The sequence below is a fragment of the Canis lupus genome, chromosome 4, assembly GCF_048164855.1.
Source record: "Canis lupus baileyi chromosome 4, mCanLup2.hap1, whole genome shotgun sequence".
Taxonomy (NCBI): domain Eukaryota; kingdom Metazoa; phylum Chordata; class Mammalia; order Carnivora; family Canidae; genus Canis; species Canis lupus.
In genome coordinates this window covers 1079317-1099640 of record NC_132841.1, presented here as the reverse complement: position 1 = coordinate 1099640, position 20324 = coordinate 1079317, and the positions used below count along the sequence as shown (strand labels likewise).

Genomic DNA, 20324 nt, shown 5'->3' with positions numbered 1-20324 from the left:
TATTAATATGCTGAGGAGGATAGTTTTCACTGAGTAAATGGCATTTGAGTAAAGATCTGAAGCAGGTGAAGGAGTGAGCACTGAGGTTATAGGGCCAGGGAAGGAAGTTCAGGTAGGGGAAGGACGAGGTACAAACCCCAGGAGGTAGGAGTATACTTGCCCTACGGGGATGGCATAGTTGGAGTGGCCTTAAGAGCAGGGAAAAAGTCATAAGAAAGGAGACCAGAGAGGTAATATCATAGTCCTGAAGGCTATTGTAATGTTTAACTTAAGCAGGAAGCCATTTTAGAAAAGGTACTGAACAGTTTGTTGTGGGTGAGGGTAAATCCAGAATTTTCTCCTTACCAAAGATATAGAAAAATCCAATAGCACCCCAGGGCTTGAAAAAGTTTTCAGTGTGTTGATTATGTTTTCTGCCCATTCCTACTTCTTCCCTTCCTTTCTCTTAACCATATCTGGGCCAAGAGATTGTCTTTGCTTATTAAGGTTTAGATGGATAGCTACTAAATAATCAGAGGTGAACATAAAAGGAAAAAAAATCCTGGTTATCTACTTATATTGTTTAAGAATTCGAATTCAGAAAGACAAAAACCATCTGTAAAAATTTTAAAAGAAGATACCTTTTCAGGATTGAGAAGAAACAAAAGCCTGGCTGTTGAGTGGGTATTGAACATGCCAAAATTACTAGATGGAATTTGAATATTGATCTTTTTTCACAGACTATTAGATTGGGTGAGTTCTTGGAAAGATCAGTAGTGCATTGTCTTTCAAATTCTAATCAATATGTAAAACATAGCAACTAGGCACAAAGGGAGATAGAAAGTGAAACATGGCAGTTGATCTAAATTCTGCTTCGGAAACTATTCTAAGCGATGGGTATAGGGCAGAAATTCTCAACTTTGGCACTATTGACATTTGGGCTGAATAATTCTGCATTGTGGGGAGCAACCCAACGTGAGATATCAAAGCAGCGTCCTTCCACCCCCACTAGATGTAGTGGCATCCTGCAACTGTGACAAACAAAATCAGACATTGCCAAAAGCAACTTTCTCTCTCTCAGGGGCAAGGTTCTCTTCTTCCCTCACACCCTCCCTCCTTGAGAATCAGTGCTATAAGTAATACCCTCGTGTGTTTGAATTCATTTGTGTTAGTCCTCACAACACAGCCTGTGAGAGACAGGAGCTGGATTTCAGGTAGGAGAGGGAGAGTTGAACAGAGGCGAAGAGCAGTTGAGGATGGTCCTAGAACTCACAAGGACACCTAGGTGAAATGGTGGCTAGCCAGGGGAATGTCAGAGAAGACCTGCTCCCTTCAACGTGGGATTCCAGAGTGGAGGCAGCTGTTATCACATTTGGTCTGGTTAAGGACAAGCCACAGAGCTGTGGATTCAGACTGAGGGTAGGTCACTCAAGCTGGGGCAGGCTAGAGGAAGGGGCCTTCCTTCCCAATGCAGGCACCATGAGAATGGAGATGTCGATGGCCAAGGAGGGTCCCCAAGGAACTGGAGCTTGCAGGGGTATGCAGAGAGCAGTTAGCAAAGATCTGGCTTCAAGTATTAACAGCAGTGAATGGCAGGAGCTGTGGCCCAGCCTGATTTAGGGGACACAAGAGACATTTCCTAGGTACTTGGAGAAATTTTTTAGTGGTGGGAGCTCTAAGTAAGGGCACCATCTGAGGTTCTGCCAGTCATTTCCATAGCAAGCTCCTGGAAGTCAGCTGTCAATTTAAAGAGATTTCTTGGTAATGCCTTGGAGATGGTCATGTGTAAGCTTGGCAATAGTGTTTTCAATACCAAAAAGCATCTGTTTTTTACAGATTTGCTGCTTGTTGTCTTTCTCTACAAACATCCAGGTTGTTGAAAAGGTTAGAGCTACTGAGCCCTGAGGGTGCAGAAGCCTGTTTCAGAGAGGGCAGAGATGGGTTAGAGAGATGGTATTAAGTTGTAAGACACTCCAATCACCATGGTCTCTGCAGATCATCAAACACACCTCACAAAACACAATCCATAATCCAGAGATTTATTTTGCATACATGAGCTCTGTTTTCTGGTGACAAATGATGGGTAGCCATACCTGGGAAGAGTTGCCTAGCTGAGAGTCAACCAATGATCCAACAATTATTTACCTTCAATATTTCTCACTCTGAGAGAGTTGGCAGTGATCAGATTCATTTTAGCACCACCTGGCCTCCTTCCCCAAACATAAGTATTATGAGATGCCATTTTGTTCGATCTAATATATCTCTGGTTTTAGTTACAAGTGAGTAGGGAAGATTGCATCTATGTACCTCTGATCCCTTCAATGATAAAAAGTTTGGTCCCTTCAATTCCTATAGACAAGTCTATGCCAGCCATCAGCCCAGAGTCACTACCAGAGAAATCTACATGACAAACATTATTAACTCGCTCTTATTTTCCATTAATCTCTCCCACATATTTACCTTCCTAGAGTTTGCCACATAGAAACTCAAGGTTCCCTTCCTTTTTTTTCTTTTAGATTTTATTTATTTATTCATGAGAGACACAGAGAGAGAGTCAGAAGCACAGGCAGAGTTCTTCCTCTGAAGAAGCAGTTTCCCTGCGGGGAGCTTGATGCGGGGAGCTTGATGTGGGACTCCATCCCAGGACCCCAGGATCATGCCCTGAGCCAAAGACAGACACTCAACCACTGAGCCACCCAGGGGTCCCCCCTTCCTTTTCTTATACCTTCTCTAAATGTAATATTAATTTCTATGTAAGTCCAAGTTCTAACCACCCCTTGAGTTACTCATTACAGGGCACTCCCATGTGTATGTGCGATGCATGTGTTAATAAGCCTCTGTTTTTCTCTTGTTAATCTGTCCATGTCAGTCTAATCATGGGGTCCTGGCCAGTGAACCTATGATGGGTAGAGTAAAAAGAGTTTTTCCTCCCCTATATCACCACATTCATTATCTAATGCTGAAAACTATTTATTGGTGAAATGAATTAAGCATTTATTTTATGAAAGTCCAATGCTTCATTTGCTACAAATCTACTCAAAAAACTGTTTTTCTACTATATAACATTCATAGAGAAATGCTTCTTCTCACTCTCACACACAGAGATGTATATATTTTGTTTCACTATTTTCTGAATACAACCAATATTTTATCAGGTTTGAGTATAATTGTTAAAAATTTATATTGCTATGGTGGATTACTAAATATGTTTCTTAAAGTAGCAAGCTGAAAAAATGATTAGATGATTAGAGTTGACATGTTTACCTAAAATCAAATAAAATGTGAACGTGGTTTATATTTCCACACCTAGGAATCCTGTCCCAGTATTCTCAAAGTCAGCAGCCAGCCGCAGGGCCTGCTCATAGTACTCCAGGGCTTTGTTCAATTCTCCTTTGACTTTGTAGATGAACCCAAGAATGCTCAAACTTTCTACATCCAATGCATTTCTACTAAGTTTCCTTACAGCCAGTTTCTCCAAAGCATTAATACTTTTTTCCCTTGTCAATGACATCTTTTCTATTTTTACTGCTTTTAAATATTGGATAATTGCCTTGACCTCAGATTTCTTTTGATATTCCTGAAATTGACCATAGTGGAAATGTATCTTTTGTAGTTTTTCTTCATCAAGGGATATCGAGGAGAACACTTTTTGATAAGTGTCTTCAGCTTTTCTGTAGTCGCCAGCCTCTATATACATACTTGCCAGGTGTATATAAGCAATGTCAAATGTGGGCTTTTGTTCCAGAGCAAGTTGAAAATGAAATATGGCTAATCTTACCATCTTGTCAACATTTTCTCTATCCTGACCTCTGCACTGCCAGTTTGCAGCTCTCTTTATTTTGATCGTGAATGCCTTGTAGCAAAGCCCTATCTGGTGATGCAGGAAGGCAGAGGAGGGTGTTGCCTGTTGGGCCATTTTTAGGAGCTGAAGAGCTTTATCCAGACAGCCTTTCCTACGGTAAAACTTGCCAGCATATCGAAAGACATAGGTCTGGGAGGATGTGTTGTTCAGTGCTTCCTCAATGTACTTTTCTCCGTCAGCTTCTTGTCCCAGGTCCTGAAGTTTCAGGGCAAGGAGAACCTTAATATACACATCTTCTGGATTTAGCCTGATGGCCTCTTTTAGGGGCTGCAGGCAGAATGCCTCACTAGTCTCTGTAGCCATGTTAAGGCTGTCTAGGCGGTACATGGTGATTGCATACCCGGTGCTGAATTCAGGGTTTTCAGGGTCCTCTGCCAGAGCCTTCTCAAAGCAGGCCTTGGCCCGTTCATAGTTCTTCCTTCCACATTTCAGCAAGGCCCAGCCCTCCTCGCCGTCCATCTGGGGACACTCCATCCTATAGCAGGAGGGAGCTGCAAACTTCATGCAAGTGTTTTCCACCTTGTCCAGGTAAGCCTGGGCCTCTGCCAGTCTGCCCATGTGGTAATACAGCCAGGCATAGTTGCCCCATGTGACCAGACTTCTCACATCTGATTGGATGTCATGTTCCTGCTGGATTAGGTCCTCGGCTTCCTTCAGGCTTTCCAGGGCTTCCTGGTTTTGGCCCTTCAGATGTTTCACATAGGCCAGTAGGTTGTGGATTCCTGCCTTGTATTTGGTGTCTAGGAACTCAATCTCATCCAAGATCCTGTTTTCTAAATCAGGCATTTCAGTGTCTTCAAATAGCAGCTCCCATGTAAAGTGACATCTTAGCTGGTCCAGCTTATCTTTGATCTCATCCATATTCTTACTATAAAAATGAAAACAGATTTTCTTTGTTGAATGAGGAACAACCCACAGAAAGAAGCAGATAAAAGCACCTCCTTTTTTAGAACTGAGCCTTGGATAGGCACACATGCTTTGATTTTCCTTAAAGTCCTTAAGATCTACACGGATTTTGAATCACTTTTCTCAGTCCCATACACCGGCTTCCCCACTTTCCCCCAAGTCACCCCTCTGTGCCTCAGTCTCATCTGTAAGATGGGGATAGTGATAGACTCACCACACTGGAGTCTGGAGTTGGGTGAAAATAAATAAGCCTGTTTCTGTAAAGCTCTTAGAACATACATATTAGATGCTATAAGAGTGTCCTGTGTTCCTGTATCTGTAATCAGGTCAGAAATGTGGAACCTTAGGAAATATTATTCATTTCAGGACCTTAGTCTGTAGCTTTTGCAACAAATTAAGACCACCTAAAGGAGATGATATTTGTACAACCAAGTGTTTTCCCCTACTTATGATTTGGAAATAGTTGTAGATTCACTGATATTTGCAGATATTTGCACAGAGGTCCAGTTTAAGTTTCCCTCAGTGATTATACCTTACAGAATGACAGTTCAGTAATGTCAATGCTGACATTGGGACAAGATGTGTCAATTCTGTGTCATTTCATCATGGGAGTAAATCCATGGAACCATCACCTCAATCAAGATGCAGAACTACTTTATCATCGCAAACATCTCCCTCACACTTTTCCTTCAGAATCACACCTGTGGCCCTCCCTGCTCCTCAGCAAACATCTCTAGCCTCTGTTAACTTGTTTTCATCACTATAATTCTTGTCACTTCAAGAAAGTGGTATACCGGAATGATAAAGTATGTGACATTTTGAGATTGCCTCTTTCTCACTCATCACAATGCTCCTGACAACCATTCAAGCTGTTGAGTGTATCAATGGTTCATTGCTTTTTACTGGGGAATAATATTCCATGGCATGGCTGTGCACAGCCATATATTGAAATTCCATAGCTAGCATCACTCTCAATGGTGATAAACTGAAAGCTTCTCCATTAAAATCAGGAATAAGGGGATCCCTGGGTGGCTCACCAGTTTAGCGCCTGCCTCAGGCCCAGGGCGTGATCCTGGAGACCTGGGATCAAGTCCCATGTCAGGCTCCCTGCATGGAGCCTGCTTTTCCCTCTGCCTGTGTCTGTGCCTCTCTCTCTCTCTGTGTCTCTCATGAATAAATAAATAAAATCTTAAAAAAAATAAAATAAAATCAGGAATAAGGCAAGGATGCTCATGTTTGCCACTTCTCTTCAACATAGGACTGGAAATCCTAGCTGGAGCAATTGATCAAGAAAAGAAATAAAACACATTCTAAGTTGAAAAGGAGGAAGTAAAATGAATCTGTTTACAAATGTTATGATTTTGTGCATAGAACATCGTAAACATTCCACAGAAAAACTGTTAGAACTACGAAATGATTTCAGCAGAATTGCAAAATCAACATGTAAAAATCATTTGTATTTCTAACAATGAAAAATCTAAAAAGCAATTCCTTAAATATAGCATCAAAAGGAATAAAATCCTTAAGAATAAAGTCAACTGAGGAGGTGAAAGTTTTGTACATAGGAAACTACAGATCATTGCTGAAAAAAGTTAAGAAAAAAAAATAAAGTAAAGGGCATCCTATGTTCATGGCCTGGAAGCTTTAATATTGTTCAGATGTCAAGGCCATCCAAAGCAATCTACAGATTACGTGCAGTTGCTATCAACATCTCAATGGTAGGAACCATTTCTTGTAGGAACGAAAAATCCATCTAAAATTCTGATAGAATCTCAAGGGGTCTCGAAAAACCAAAATGATCTTGAAAAGGAACTAAGTTGGAGGTCTCATACTTTTGGATTTCAAAACTTACTACAAAGCTACCAATAATGCAAACAGTGTAGTATAGGGATAAAGACAGACATATTGATTAGTGGAACAGAATAGAGAGCCTAGAAATAAACACTCGCATATCTGGTTGCATTAGCTTCTAGGGCTACCATAATGATGTATCACAGATTTGGTGGCTTAAGCAGAGGACATTTAATTTCTCACAGTTGGAGGCTGTAAGTCCTGAATCGAGGTGCCCACTGATCTGTTTCCTGATAAGGGCCCTTGCTGGCACCCCATGACTTTTACTCTGTGGAGCACAGATTGAGAATGAGTTCACTTCCTCTGCTTTCAAGGATATCAGCCAGCCCTTTCAGAGAAAACCCCACCCTTATGACCTCAGTTAACCCTTAGGACTTCCTTATAGGCTCTAACTCTAAATACAGTCACAGCAGGAGTAAGAGATTCCACAGATGACTAGGGGACACAATTAAGTCAATAACAGAGGCCAAATGATTTTTGACACATGTGCCAAGACCATTTAGTGGGGAAAGGTGTTTCAACAAATGGTGTTTGGGGGTGCCTGCATGGCTCAGTCAGTTAAGCATCTGCCTTCAGCTAGGTCATGATCTCAGGGTCCCAGGGATCGAGCCCCAAATCGCACTCTCTGCTCATCTAAGAGTCTGCTTGAGATTCTCTCTCTCTCCATGTCCCTCTACCCCTCCCTCTACTCACACACTCTTTCTCTCTCTCAAATAAATAATCAATCAATCTTTAATTAAAAAAACACAACTGACTGAAAAATGGGCAAAAGACAGATATGTCTCCATTAAAGATACACAGATGGCTTCAAGCACATGCAAGATCCTCAACATCACCAATCGCTAATGAAATGCAAAGTGGAAACCTAATGAGCTACTGGGTATGAATGAGCTAATGGGTATGGAACCCATTAGGATGGCTACTAACAGCAAAACAGAAAAAACAAGTGTTGACGAGGATGTGGAAAAATTAGAACTGTTACGCATTAGTACTGGGAATGTAAAATGGGGTAGTTGCTATGTAGCATGGTGATGACTCTTCAAAAAATTAAATAGAATTGTTATATGATTTAGCAGTGCCACTTTGGGGTATATACCCCAAATAAATGAAAGCAGAGACTCGAACAGATATTTACATACTTCTATTCATAGCAGCATTGTTCATAATAGTCAAAAGGTGGGAGCAACCCAAATGGCAAAGGGATGAATGGATACACAACGTGGAATATGCATACCATGGAATATTATTCAGCCCGAACATGGAAGGACATTTTCACCCCTGCTACAACATGACAACATGGATGAACCTTGAAGACTATGCTGAATGAAATAAGGCAGCCACAAAACATCAATTCTTGCATGCTTCCTTTTAGATGAGAATCCACAGTAGGCAAATCCCTAGAGAGAAAGCAGACTAATGGTTGCCGGAGCCTGGGTGAAGGATGAGTGGAGAGTGACTGCTATAAGGGCCGGGCTGTCTTCTCAGAGTGATGGCAATATTCTTGAAGTAGATACTGGCAATGGTTGGATAGCATTGTGAATGTACTAAATTCCATGAAATTGTATACTTGAAAGTAGTTAAAATGGCTAATTTTATCATACATATATGTTATCACAATAAAATATCATACTGCTAACCTGAACAGAAATTCTAAAAATGATATATTTTTTTTCCTCTAGTACTTGTTGAAATAAACACAAAAGCATTAAAACAAAAACTAATTAGTATGCAGTCTGAAATGATCTCATGAACTCCCCACTGGTATACTTTAAGAAACATTGGCTTTGGGCACCTGTTGGGCTCAGTCAGTTAAGTGTCTGACTCTTGGTTTGGGCTCAGGTCATGATCTAGGTCCTGGGATGGAGCCCTATGCTGGGCTCCACACTCCACTGGGAGTCTACTTGAGATTATCTCTTGCTCTCTGCCCCTCCCCCCACCTCTCTAATATAAACAAATCTTTAAAAAATAAAGAAACATTGGTTTAAAGGTTAAATAAAGCATCACTCAATAGAGACTCTGGCTCATGTGTCAGCTCTTTATTTACTATTTGTGTGATCCCTAATGTTTCTAAATCTAAGATTCACTATTGCAAAATCAGTATGATTTGAGTACCTGCCTCATTGCTGTCTTTTAAGGGTTAACTATAAGAATTTACACAATACTTTTAGAAGCCAGGCTGGCATTCAATAAGCATTGAGGAAGTGATAGCTACTTTTATAAGATGATTATTATTAATTATTGTTTTCTTTATCAGTGATAAACCATTCCATCTGTCTATGGACCAGGGAGGAGGGTTGATCATAGGTGTGTAATTATGCATTTTCTGGGACTTTTGTCCCTTCAAAATTTTGTCCACTGGAGCACCGGGGGTAAATTTGAAAGTCAATATTAATTAGTTGTTTTTCAGTCTGTTGATATCAAGGGTGGTTTCAATCAAGATTCAGTTTAGACAATATAGAAATTCCCACATTAGGGCCCCTAGTTAAGGAAGATGTGGATGTTCCCAAGTGCATGACTCTGGCCAAGCCCGGCGGCCAAGAGGATATCAAGATCTGCAGACCCCTGGCTTCCCTAGGGGAGAAGTAATCTGCTAATCTTACATCCAGTCAGATTGGGAAGACCTGACATGGGCGCCCAGTGGTAGAGACAGTGAGACCAGAAGCCTACAGAGAAAGGTCTTGTTGTCCTTGTTGGCAGTGAGCTTCTGCCACCACATTTTCCTCAAGAATCTGAGAGAACCCAGTACTGTGGCTCCTCCAGCTCTATGGGTCCCACTTTTCCCCCACAGTGAAGAGTCAGCAAAAAGCAAAGTCTCCTTCTAGACCAATGTCCATTCATTCCCCAGGTCAGACAGGAAATTTAGGGAAAAGAATGTCAGAGACTGGGGGTCATTTTCTCCCTTCCTAGAAAACTCTTTTCCTGCATCCCTCTGCTTCTTTGGGCTTTATTCTGAGGTCAGCTTCCTCAGGCTGATGCTAACAAAAATGAAAATGCGTGAATTAATGAACACTCCATCCATAAGCAGGTGCTCAAATTGAAGAGTAAGGAAACTTGACATCACTGAAACTAAGTCTCTTGAGGTAGTATTGTTTAACATTTTTTCCAAAACTTTAGACAGAAAGGTAGAGAGGTAGAGAAATCCTTACCTCATGGCTGCTGTGAATTAGACAGCGGTTCTGCAGTGTTTTGCTGAGCTGATGGGCTCCTCTGAGATCCAGCCAGTCTGGAGGATGTGCAAAGGACTTGGCCCCAACAAAGGGGTTTATAAGAGAAAGAGTTAATGATGTAACCTATGGGCGTGTTTTTACCAAGTTAAACTGGAAACCAAGATAAAAACGAAAGTGGAAACTGAAACTAGTTAGCAAGGTTCCAGCTTGAGGAAAATGAAACAGGGATTGCTTTCTGTGTTCCCTTTGGGAGACTGTTAAGAGGCTGGTGAAAGCAGTTTCACTGATGGGCTACTTCCTTTCTCAGGCTCTGAATGACCTCACGGAGAGCTGGTGATGGGGTGTTGCCAGGTGTCCAGAGTCCACTGAGCTTGGAGCCAGTGCTGGTGAATACTGGCTTGTGTGAACTTGCCAAGCTCAAGCCCCAGATTTGTGCTTCTGTTTGCTCATCTGGAAACAGAAGGTGTTCCTTTCATAAATAAAATGATGCATATATTTCTAAACTGGAGTCTGAACCCAGATTTGCTGCTAATATCTGAGAAGTTGTGTTTCACTAATTCTTCTTTGCCTTTGTCTTGCATACACTTCCTGAGAATGAGCTTTGCGCAGTGGCAGTATCGTAGCCAATGAGGTTAATCTGAGGCACGATTATTGCTAACTGAAACCCTTCCTGAGAATGGCCAATGACAGTAAGAGCCTATAACCTCTTCCTTGTTCACTGGCACAGAGAAAAAGGCTGTGCTAGCATCTTGAGACTTCAAACAGAACACGTTATAGGCTTTAATGACAGTGCTTTTAATGCTCTCTATGCTAGTGGTCTAAAGTGTTCTTGTTTGTCAGATATGACTCTCATAGATGTGCAGGAGCACTGTCCAGTTCCCTAGATGCCAGTGGCCCTGTTTAATCGGCTTAAAGAATAGTAAGGGCTGGGGTGCTTTGGTGGTGTAGTCGGGTAAGCAACTGACTCTTGGTTTTGGCCAAGGTCGTGATCTCAGTGTGGTGAGATTGAGTCCCATATCAGGCTCCAAGCTCTCAGGGAATCTGCTTGAGATTCTCTTTCCTTCCTCTGGCCCTCCTGCTCACGTTCTCTCGCTCTCTCACAAAATAAATAAATATATAAATAAAGAAATCTTTTTTAAAAAGAACATGAAGTACTTATATAGATTTAGTATTTATAACAATTCTCAAAATTATAATAGCAACTATTTCAAATAAGTTTCAAGATCACATGCCCTAGGTTAATCTTTAATAAATAAAAGTTAATTGAAGTGTGTTGGTTTAATTAAAACAGGCATGTTTGCAGAGTTACCAGCATTAGATGTAATCCAGATAAGCAACTTTTTCTACCTGGATTTTATTAATCATATAAGATCTTGTTACCTCTGTTATAGAATTTGTCTTAATTTTTACTTAATTTTTACAGGGAGACTAAATATATATTCTCTCTGTATATGTCTATTTTCTTTTGGTTTTTAATTTTTACTGAGAGAATGTATATCTATAGACTTTCTATATATTTTGGATTTTAATTTTTATAGAGATTGTGTATATATATAGATTATATATTTTGGTTTTTAATTTTTACAGATTATATATAGAGAGATATATTTTACACTTTATATATATTTAGGCCTGTTAATAAACAGGTTTTATGCCAAAAGAGGACAAAATAGGACAGCTGTTTAATGTTTTGTGAAATGTTCATAAGTCATCTAAATATAATTATGAAGAACAAGTGAATTAAAGAGATGTGTAAGTAAGATAAAGTTTATAAATAAACTTTCCAGCAATAGTAATGTCTTCAGAAATAGTGTTCCCAAATCTTTTTGGTGACTTAAAACTTTGGAGGTTTGCTGAGTTAAATTAGATGATGGCTAGCCATTAAATATTTAGGTCATTTCCTAATAAGATAATACACTGAGACATTGCTAAGCATTAGTTTATTTGCTCTTGACTTAATTTTTACAGGGAGACTAAATATATATTCTCTCTGCATATAAGTCTATTTTCTTTTGGATTTGATTTTTACTGAGAGATTGTATATCTATAGATTTTCTATATATTTTGAATTTTAATTTTTATAGAGATTGTGTATATATAGACTATATATTTTGGTTTTTAATTTTTACAGACAGATTATATATAGATATATTATACACTTTATATATATTTAGGCCTGTTAATAAACAGGTTTTATTGCAAAAGGATTAAAATTATTATAAGGAGGACTAAGCTTCTGGAAATTATGAAATGTGTTTATAAATTTTCCAGGCCACAATTGCTGCTTTCTTAGTTTACACTAGGAAATAGGAATTCTAAGAGTTCAAAAATCTAATTAGTAGATGTAAAAATAAAACTACTGAAAACAACATTTTCTTGGGTTATGGTCTGTTCTTTATTTTTTTAATTTTATTTATTTGAGAGACAGAGAGAGAGAGCTCGGGTGAGCAGGAGCAAGGGCAGAGGGAGCGGGAGAGAGAGAACCTCTAGCAGACTCTATACTGAGCAGAGACTCCGATGACTTGAGCTGAAATCAAAAGTCGGATGCTTAACTGACTGAGCCATCCAAGTGCCCCATATGTCTGCTCTTAATAAGAAACTGTAAGCAAAGTTTCTTTATTGCTAAGGTAATCTACCTGGGAAGCAAAGATTCTGTTTCATCTTTATCACATCATCGATTACTTTGAAAAACTTAAGTCTTCTCTCCTCAAAAAGAGCTAAGGCTTTTGTAACTATATCATTTTCTGTATTTGTCTTTGAAATCCTTTTGTTGCCTTGATTAAATTGATAACTAAGTATGTTTCATAATTTTCTGTGGTCCTATTTAGCCAAGTGTCCAAAACTTCTGATATGCTTTATAAATCTCCCCAAATTAAATTATAAATAAAGTCTTTTTGACCTGGAAGAAACTTTGGGATTTTTTTTTCAGGATGGTCCCTGGAACATTACAAAGATCTATTAAATTAATTAGTCTTATCTGATACGTTAAATTAAATGGGTTAAATAAAGAGTAATCCTGGGGTACCTGGGTGGCTCAATTCATTAAACATGTGACTCTTGATTAAGGTCAGGTATTGATCTCAGGATCATGAGTTCAGGTCATGCATTGGGCTCCACACTGGGCATAGATCCTACTTAAAAAGAAAAAGTAATGCTAAACCTTCTTTATGTTATATCTATACGTGTATGTTAAATGTAAATTATAGAAATTTCTAACATTCTAAATGAGACTAAATGAGACTTATTCTCTCATTTAACTGTATCAGGACACTCAGTGTACCTTGCCTTGCTTCCTTTGATCCATAGCTGATACAACAGGGATATGCTTCAATTTCACAACAGCCTAATCAAATTTGTAGAGGATAGTCCTACTTTGGTGGAATAGCCTTCCCACAGTGTGCTCCCAGGAGACAAAAACATTGAAATCATAGCTTCCAACCTGGACATGTGGTTATTGGAAAAAATATCTTCACAAAGACTTCACCCTGCCCCCTCTAGTGCCACAAAATCATGGCTTCATGTTTCTCATTCTAAAAAGACTGCATCATCCAACTGGATGACCAAATCAATTGAAAACCTTAAACTGGGGCACCTGGGGGGCTCAGTGGTTGAGCTTCTTCTGCCTTTCTCAGGGTGTGATCCCAGGGTTCTGGGATTGAGTCCTACATCGGGCTACCTGGATGGAGCCTGCTTCTCCCTCTGTCTATGTCTCTGCCTCTCTCTGTGTCTCTCATGAATAAATAAATAAAATCTTAAAAAAAAAAAAGAAAAGAAAACCTCAAATTGACCACATCCCAGAAAAAGAAGCAGATGACATCTAAATATACTTTCCCAAGAGTCAGGACCAAACCAGTATAATAACTCTTTCATAACTGTCAAAATTTAATGGAAATTCCTAAACTCACTGAGATGAGACTATTTTTCTTTGTGTAGGAATTCTTATGATTTTTGCTGTTTTACTCTCAGTAGGACTTCTTCACTGGTGGTAACCAAATCTTAGAGGCTTCTGTATACCTATTGTTCTTTCCCTGTCTTTACATATATCCAACCCTCCTCCCATGGCCCTCCATCCTCAAGCTTGCCAACTCAATGTAACTTGTGGGCCACTCCCCAAAACTGACCTCTGGCTTCAGTGCACCCTTCCTTTATTGCCTGTTATATTACTCTATAAATATGTCAACATGTCTGGTTTGATGTATGCACTTAAGGGTTGTGTTTCTGTGTGTGAATATGATCACCAGTCTTGGCCTTAGGAATGTCTTGATAGCTGAAAAGGCCTCGGTGGCACATGTTTTTCTTGTTTTGTTTTTTTGTTGTTGTTATTGTTTATTTGGCATTTGCTATCCTAGCTTTCTCAAAATGGCTACAACCACTACTCCTGAATCTCAAGAAGGAGAAGGGAAGGGCCTTATCAGTAGTAGATGATTACACTGATGAGGATCTTTTTTAATATGAAGACAACAGTTGTGGTCATACCGCAGTCTGTGACCTTCCTGCCAGATATTCTGGAGATCAGCTTAACCAATACCTTGGAATCATAAATTCATGACTTGGAATACACATGGCAGACTTAGAAGCTCTGATGAAAAACCTTCCCAGAACTGTTAACAGAAGAGCTCACTCCACCACCTGAACCATTAAGACCCAACAAAAATCTCTAGATTCCTGAGCCCACATGGTCCTCAGTTATAGAATAGCATTAGACTGTTTAATGTAGTTCAAGAAAGGGTCTGTGCTGTTGCTAACACCTCATGTTGTACATGGATAAACACTTCTTCACAGGTGGAAGTAGAACCCCTACATTAGTCAGATGAGTTAAATCCTTAAAGAGACATTCACACTTTACTTCCAAATGATTTTATTTTAATTTCTCCTATTTTTAGCTGGCTTCCTACTGGACTCAGAACTCTCTTATGCTCAGGATTGCAAATTTTTGTGCTGTTAATCATATGTATGCCCTATTCAGCATCTTCAAACTATTTGTGTCATGCATTTATTTCTTTTTGCCGTTTCTTCCCAAAATGTGATGGTAATTCAGAGACTGGAAATGATTGACCAAGCCTTGCCACCTGAGCAACTTAGCTCATCTAGTCTGCTAATACATCTGGCTAAGGACAATGCCCAAGATTCACTTCCCTGAGCCTCCCTGTTGCTCCAGTGTGGCCAATATCTTAGCACAACAACTGGCATACACTTCTTTTTCTCCTATGTGGGACATGCCATACCCTAAATGAAACTTCCTGTGATGGAGGATTCAAAACATAAAATTAATCATCAATGTTTTCAGAAAATTTATTGACCATGGGTACTTTCTGAAGAAAGATCTTTTTTTTTTAAGGATTTTATTTATTCATTTGAGAGAGAGAGACAGAGAGAGAGACAGAGAGAGAGAGAATGTGCACAAGCAGGGGGGAGGGGCACAGGGTGAAGCAGACTCCCCACTGAGCAGGGAGGCCAAGGCAGGACTTGATCCCAGGACCCTGAGATTATGACCTGAGCTGAAGGCAGATGCTTCACTAACTGAGGCACCCAGGTGCCCCTGAAGAAAGATCTTGATCAAAAGGGGGAAATGTGAACAGTGACCAAATAGAATTATAATTGCTAGGGGTCCTCAACTAGAGCTCCGTTAGGGAAATAGAGCTTTGTTTGTTATACAGCCTCAGCTTGAAATTTGTTAAGAGAAGGGGCACCTGGGTGGCTCAATCGCTTAAGCATCTGCTCAGGTCATGATCCTGGGTTCCCAGAATTGAGCTCCACAATGGGCTTCCTGCTCAGTAGGGAGTCTGCTTCTCCCTCTCCCTCTGCCCCTTCCCCTGCTCCTGCATGTGCTCTCTCTCTCTCTCATAAATAAATAAATCTTAAAAAAAAAAAGAAATTTGTTTAAAGGAGACAATTAGACTTACTTCTTGGAAAGCTGAATCTGAGGCATGTCAGGCCTGTAACATAGGTATTTGGTACCGTTGTCAGCCATGTTTTTACATGTGGCCTGAAAATAATAAAAACAGAAGAAGCATATTGAGAGAGAACAGTAAGTGGTTGAGATGAGAGACTAGAAAACTGAGGTGAGAGACAGAAGATTCTTTTTCGTCCACAGCTTCACCATCAGGAATCAAGGGGTAAGGACTGCGTGCAGTGCCTTATGGGGTTTCCAGGTGAGTACAGAATTGGATAAAACCAAATTACCAATGTCGGTGGACCTGGCACCATTCTGAAGGGTGTTCCCAGTAGTGTAAAGACTCAGTGACTGGCCAGTGTTTGGACCCATTCAGTCCTGGCCCATCATGAAGGTTGGTGGCTGGATTCTGGATGGCTGTGCAGGAAAGGAAGGATGGGCACGTCAGCTTGCTGCGGTGGCTTCCTTGTGCGTGGTACTTCCCTCAAGCCCAAAGTGGGGGCAAAATCAATGACTGCACCCTATCTGCTTCCCCTACCCTTCCTGTTCAGCCAGGGACACAGTAGCTCAGAGGCCCGAGCACTGTGCACCCCATCGCCCCCCATGGCTGCATAGGCTTCTGGATGGCATCAGCAGCCCCCCTTCATGGCCTAATCCAAACCATACCCCTCTTTACCCTTACACCTGACCCTGTGATGGTTGGGACAGGCATCTCCTTTCTCTACTTACTGTCAAGGTTAGCAGTAACATGTTACCAAGGCAGCTTGTCCTGGGCTGAGAGGTGAAAGGGATGGGGTTTGCTCATGGATCCCCTCAGTCCTTAATGAGTGCAGGAGAGAAAAACCATCCTCTTCTCCCCTCTCACACCACGAGGTCCAGGGCTGAGAGCCAGGGGTGCCCCTTTCTCCCTTGGTGCCGATGCCTGTGCATGTTGTGTGTGTGTGCAAAGTCCCAGGGGTGGGGAAAATAAACATCTGGCACTTCAAACAGATCACTTGGAATATTTCATCTCTATGTAGTTTTAACCTCTAGCCCATTTATATTTTGGTTCATTTGCCTTATTTGGTTTACTTTTTAGATATGGCTTTTTTTTTACCTTTTTATCCTAACACTTTTGTTTTGACCATCATCAAACAGAGAAAAGTTGAGAGAATTTTACAACAAACACTAGTTTACTCACCACCCAGATCCTACAGTCACATTTTACTAGATGTGCTTCATATCCTATCTATTTATCCATTGGGTTTCTACCCATTAGTTTTCCTTTTTGTGGTTGTGTAAGAAATCAGTCAGTACAATTAGCTGATAAACCGGATGACTTCAGTCCATGCTGTTTACAAGAAGAAGACAATATTCCTGCTCTAGTGGTTTTTTGTAGGCTAAATATAATAAATCCATTCTTGGTTTAGTAGCAACGAGGTTGAAATGGACGCTACTTACATGTTTTGTGTCCCTCCACACCGGTCAGTTCCAGCTCTCTGGGAGAAACCAACCTTACATTTCCATGGCCTGTTGAAGTAAGTCCCTACTCAACACTTTTTTTTTTTTTTTTTTTTTTTTTTTTTAGCAAGGGTCTTTTTTTTAATTTTTATTTATTTATGATAGTCAAACAGAGAGAGAGAGAGGCAGGCAGAGACACAGACACAGGCAAAGGGAGAAGCAGGCTCCACGCACCGGGAGCCGGTGGCCAACCACTGCGCCACCCAGGGATCCCTATTTATTTATTTATTATAGACATAGAGAGAGAAAGAGAGGCAGAGACAAAGGAGGAGGGAGAAGCAGGATCCACGCTGGGAGCCCGATGCGGGACTCAATCCCGGGACTCCAGGATCACGCCCTGGGCCAAAGGCAGGCACCAAACCGCTGAGCCACCCAGGGATCCCCCGAGAAAATATTTTAGATAGAAAAGGGAGATTACATCACCCACCACAGAGCAAGCACTTAAAAACTGCATTAATATTTTTGTCACTTTTATATTGCACCTCCTAAATAGGCTTTTCCCATATTTGTCTTTCCCCAATACATTTTAATTTTTCTTAGATATGAGTACATGTCCAGCAACATGTCTGGAACACAGGGATCCTTTGTGATTGCCAGTGGCTGGACTAATGTACACAGAAAAGTTCGAGTTTCTATGAGGTTATATAGACTTGGCTCACTGACCAGCAGGTCTTGGGTGTGGGAAGGCCTTGGGAAATGGGCCTTGGGGCAGGACACAGTAGTGACCCCATGAAGTCCCTTCTTTTTCCTTTCTTATCTTTGCTTATTTGCTTTGCTTTCAGATCTGGTGGGTCCCTGCCCCTGGCCCCATGAAAAAAAGAAATCCTTTCTCTTTTTTTGTCTTCTGTTTACTATGCTTTTTAAATTCTGAGTGGGTAGCAAATGTCAGGTATTTTCTCAATACAGAATATATGTATGCACAAATATGCAGAAATAACCCGGTATGAGCTCCAGGATCAGCGTGTGTGTGGAGCAATGCCCGATGCATGTCTATAGGAGCAATCTGAACTCTTGGTTCAGGATCACTGTCATGTCAAAAAATTCATGTCCTGAACGTGAGAACCAAGCAGCAGGAGTGTCTTTGGACCAATGTGTATCCATCCTATGGGTGTAGTTCTGAAGCCATAGGGGTATGTGCACATAGCTCTGCTGGCATGTGACTGGAGTGTGGGCCTAGGAGGGGCTGAAATCATCCCTGTTTAAGACTCCTTTATTTAGAACACCAGTTAGAGTGAGGATGGAAGCTGCTCATTCCAAATGCAAAACTGTAGGGAAAAGGACTCATACTGGTCCAGCAGGTAGTAGGTGCCCTAAATAGCAGTAATCAGCCTTGGCCAATGAGTACAGGGATGTGTTCTAGAAGAATGGATGCTCTTTTCATAGACACATGGATAGAAAGGGAAAGAAAGTGGGGGGGGGGGTCGGCAAGGAAAGAAAGAGGGGGTTCAGCAGGCAGCTGAATATGTGTTTTATCAACTGTTTTGTATTTCAACATGTTATGTGTTTCTGAAAGTGGCAATCAGCAAAGATGTTAATCATATTTAGTTATGAACACATTGAACAGATAAAAGTGACCTATATTTCAAATCACCCTGTTGAAGTCAGCAACCAGGCTAATAGCCTTCTCATAACACTCCAGGGCTTCGCTCCCTTCCCTTTTCAACTTGTGGATGAACCCAAGGGTGCTGAAACTTTCCACCATATGTACGTTCTGATGAACACGTCTTTTAGCCAACTTCTCTAAGGTAGTAAGAATCTTTTCCCTGGTGCGGGAGGTTGTTTTGATTTCGAGACCTTTTAAGTAATGGGTGACTGCTTTATCTGCAGATTTCTTGTCCTGTTCTTGGAAATGGCCATAATGGTAATGAATCTGTTGCTGTAGATGATTGTCAATGTTCTTCATGTACAGCACTTTCTGAAAAGTGTCCTCAGCCTTTGTGTATTGCCCTATTTCTGCATACATGCCAGCCAGTTCAATATACGCAAACTTAAATGTGGGCCTTAACATCAAAGCCTTTTCAATTTCATATATAGCCAAGTGAACCAGTCTGTGGACATTTTCTCTATCCTGACCTCTGCGCTGCCAGTTTGCAGCTCTCTTTATTTTGATTGTGAATGCCTTGTAGCAAAGCCCTATCTGGTGATGCAGGAAGGCAGAGGAGGGTGTTGCCTGTTGGGCCATTTTTAGGAGCTGAAGAGCTTTATCCAGACAGCCTTTCCTACGGTAAAACTTGCCAGCATATCGAAAGACATAGGTCTGGGAGGATGTGTTGTTCAGTGCTTCCTCAATGTACTTTTCTCCGTCAGCTTCTTGTCCCAGGTCCTGAAGTTTCAGGGCAAGGAGAACCTTAATATACACATCTTCTGGATTTAGCCTGATGGCCTCTTTTAGGGGCTGCAGGCAGAATGCCTCACTAGTCTCTGTAGCCATGTTAAGGCTGTCTAGGCGGTACATGGTGATTGCATACCCGGTGCTGAATTCAGGGTTTTCAGGGTCCTCTGCCAGAGCCTTCTCAAAGCAGGCCTTGGCCCGTTCATAGTTCTTCCTTCCACATTTCAGCAAGGCCCAGCCCTCCTCGCCGTCCATCTGGGGACACTCCATCCTATAGCAGGAGGGAGCTGCAAACTTCATGCAAGTGTTTTCCACCTTGTCCAGGTAAGCCTGGGCCTCTGCCAGTCTGCCCATGTGGTAATACAGCCAGGCATAGTTGCCCCATGTGACCAGACTTCTCACATCTGATTGGATGTCATGTTCCTGCTGGATTAGGTCCTCGGCTTCCTTCAGGCTTTCCAGGGCTTCCTGGTTTTCAGATATTTCACATAGGCCAGTAGGTTGTTTAGAAAATAGGAAAAATATCCTGTTTTCTAAATCAGGCATTTCAATGTCTTCAAATAGCAACTCCCATGCAAAGTGACATCTCAGTTGAACCAGGCTCTCTTCAATAACATGCCTGTTTGATTTGTTACTGAAAAAATAGACAACAATTATTTGTATTTTTCAGAGTATTCAGTCTGATGGAAATGAAGCTAGCACTTTGAATTGTCAAATACTATCCCCAGAGTTCTTTCCTTCCTGTTGGAAGGAATCTGTTGCTCCTCTGGCTTCTGTTGTCAATGTCATTTAGGACAGACTGACATAAAAACTTTAAGGAAATGCTAATCACTT

General features: G+C 41.0%; 2 protein-coding genes and 1 pseudogene across 2 annotated transcripts; 1 reads left to right on the top strand and 2 right to left on the bottom strand.

Moving 5' to 3' along the window:
• Positions 1-2004: 2004 nt before the first annotated feature.
• On the bottom strand, positions 2005-9968 carry LOC140631705 (interferon-induced protein with tetratricopeptide repeats 1-like). The gene is made up of 2 exons (XM_072822896.1): positions 9745-9968; positions 2005-4709 (listed from the first exon to the last, which is right to left on the bottom strand). Exons 1-2 carry the CDS (start codon positions 9747-9749, stop codon positions 3272-3274), a joined length of 1443 nt encoding a protein of 480 aa, XP_072678997.1. The 5' UTR covers positions 9750-9968; the 3' UTR covers positions 2005-3271.
• Positions 9969-10362: 394 nt separating this feature from the next.
• On the top strand, positions 10363-10439 carry LOC140632829 (U4 spliceosomal RNA; annotated as a pseudogene).
• An 8286-nt stretch (positions 10440-18725) lies between these two features.
• LOC140631450 (interferon-induced protein with tetratricopeptide repeats 1B-like) lies at positions 18726-20051 on the bottom strand. The gene has a single exon (XM_072822842.1). The coding sequence runs from the start codon at positions 20034-20036 to the stop codon at positions 18741-18743; it is 1296 nt and encodes a 431-aa protein (XP_072678943.1). The 5' UTR covers positions 20037-20051; the 3' UTR covers positions 18726-18740.
• Between the last annotated feature and the right edge of the window lie 273 nt (positions 20052-20324).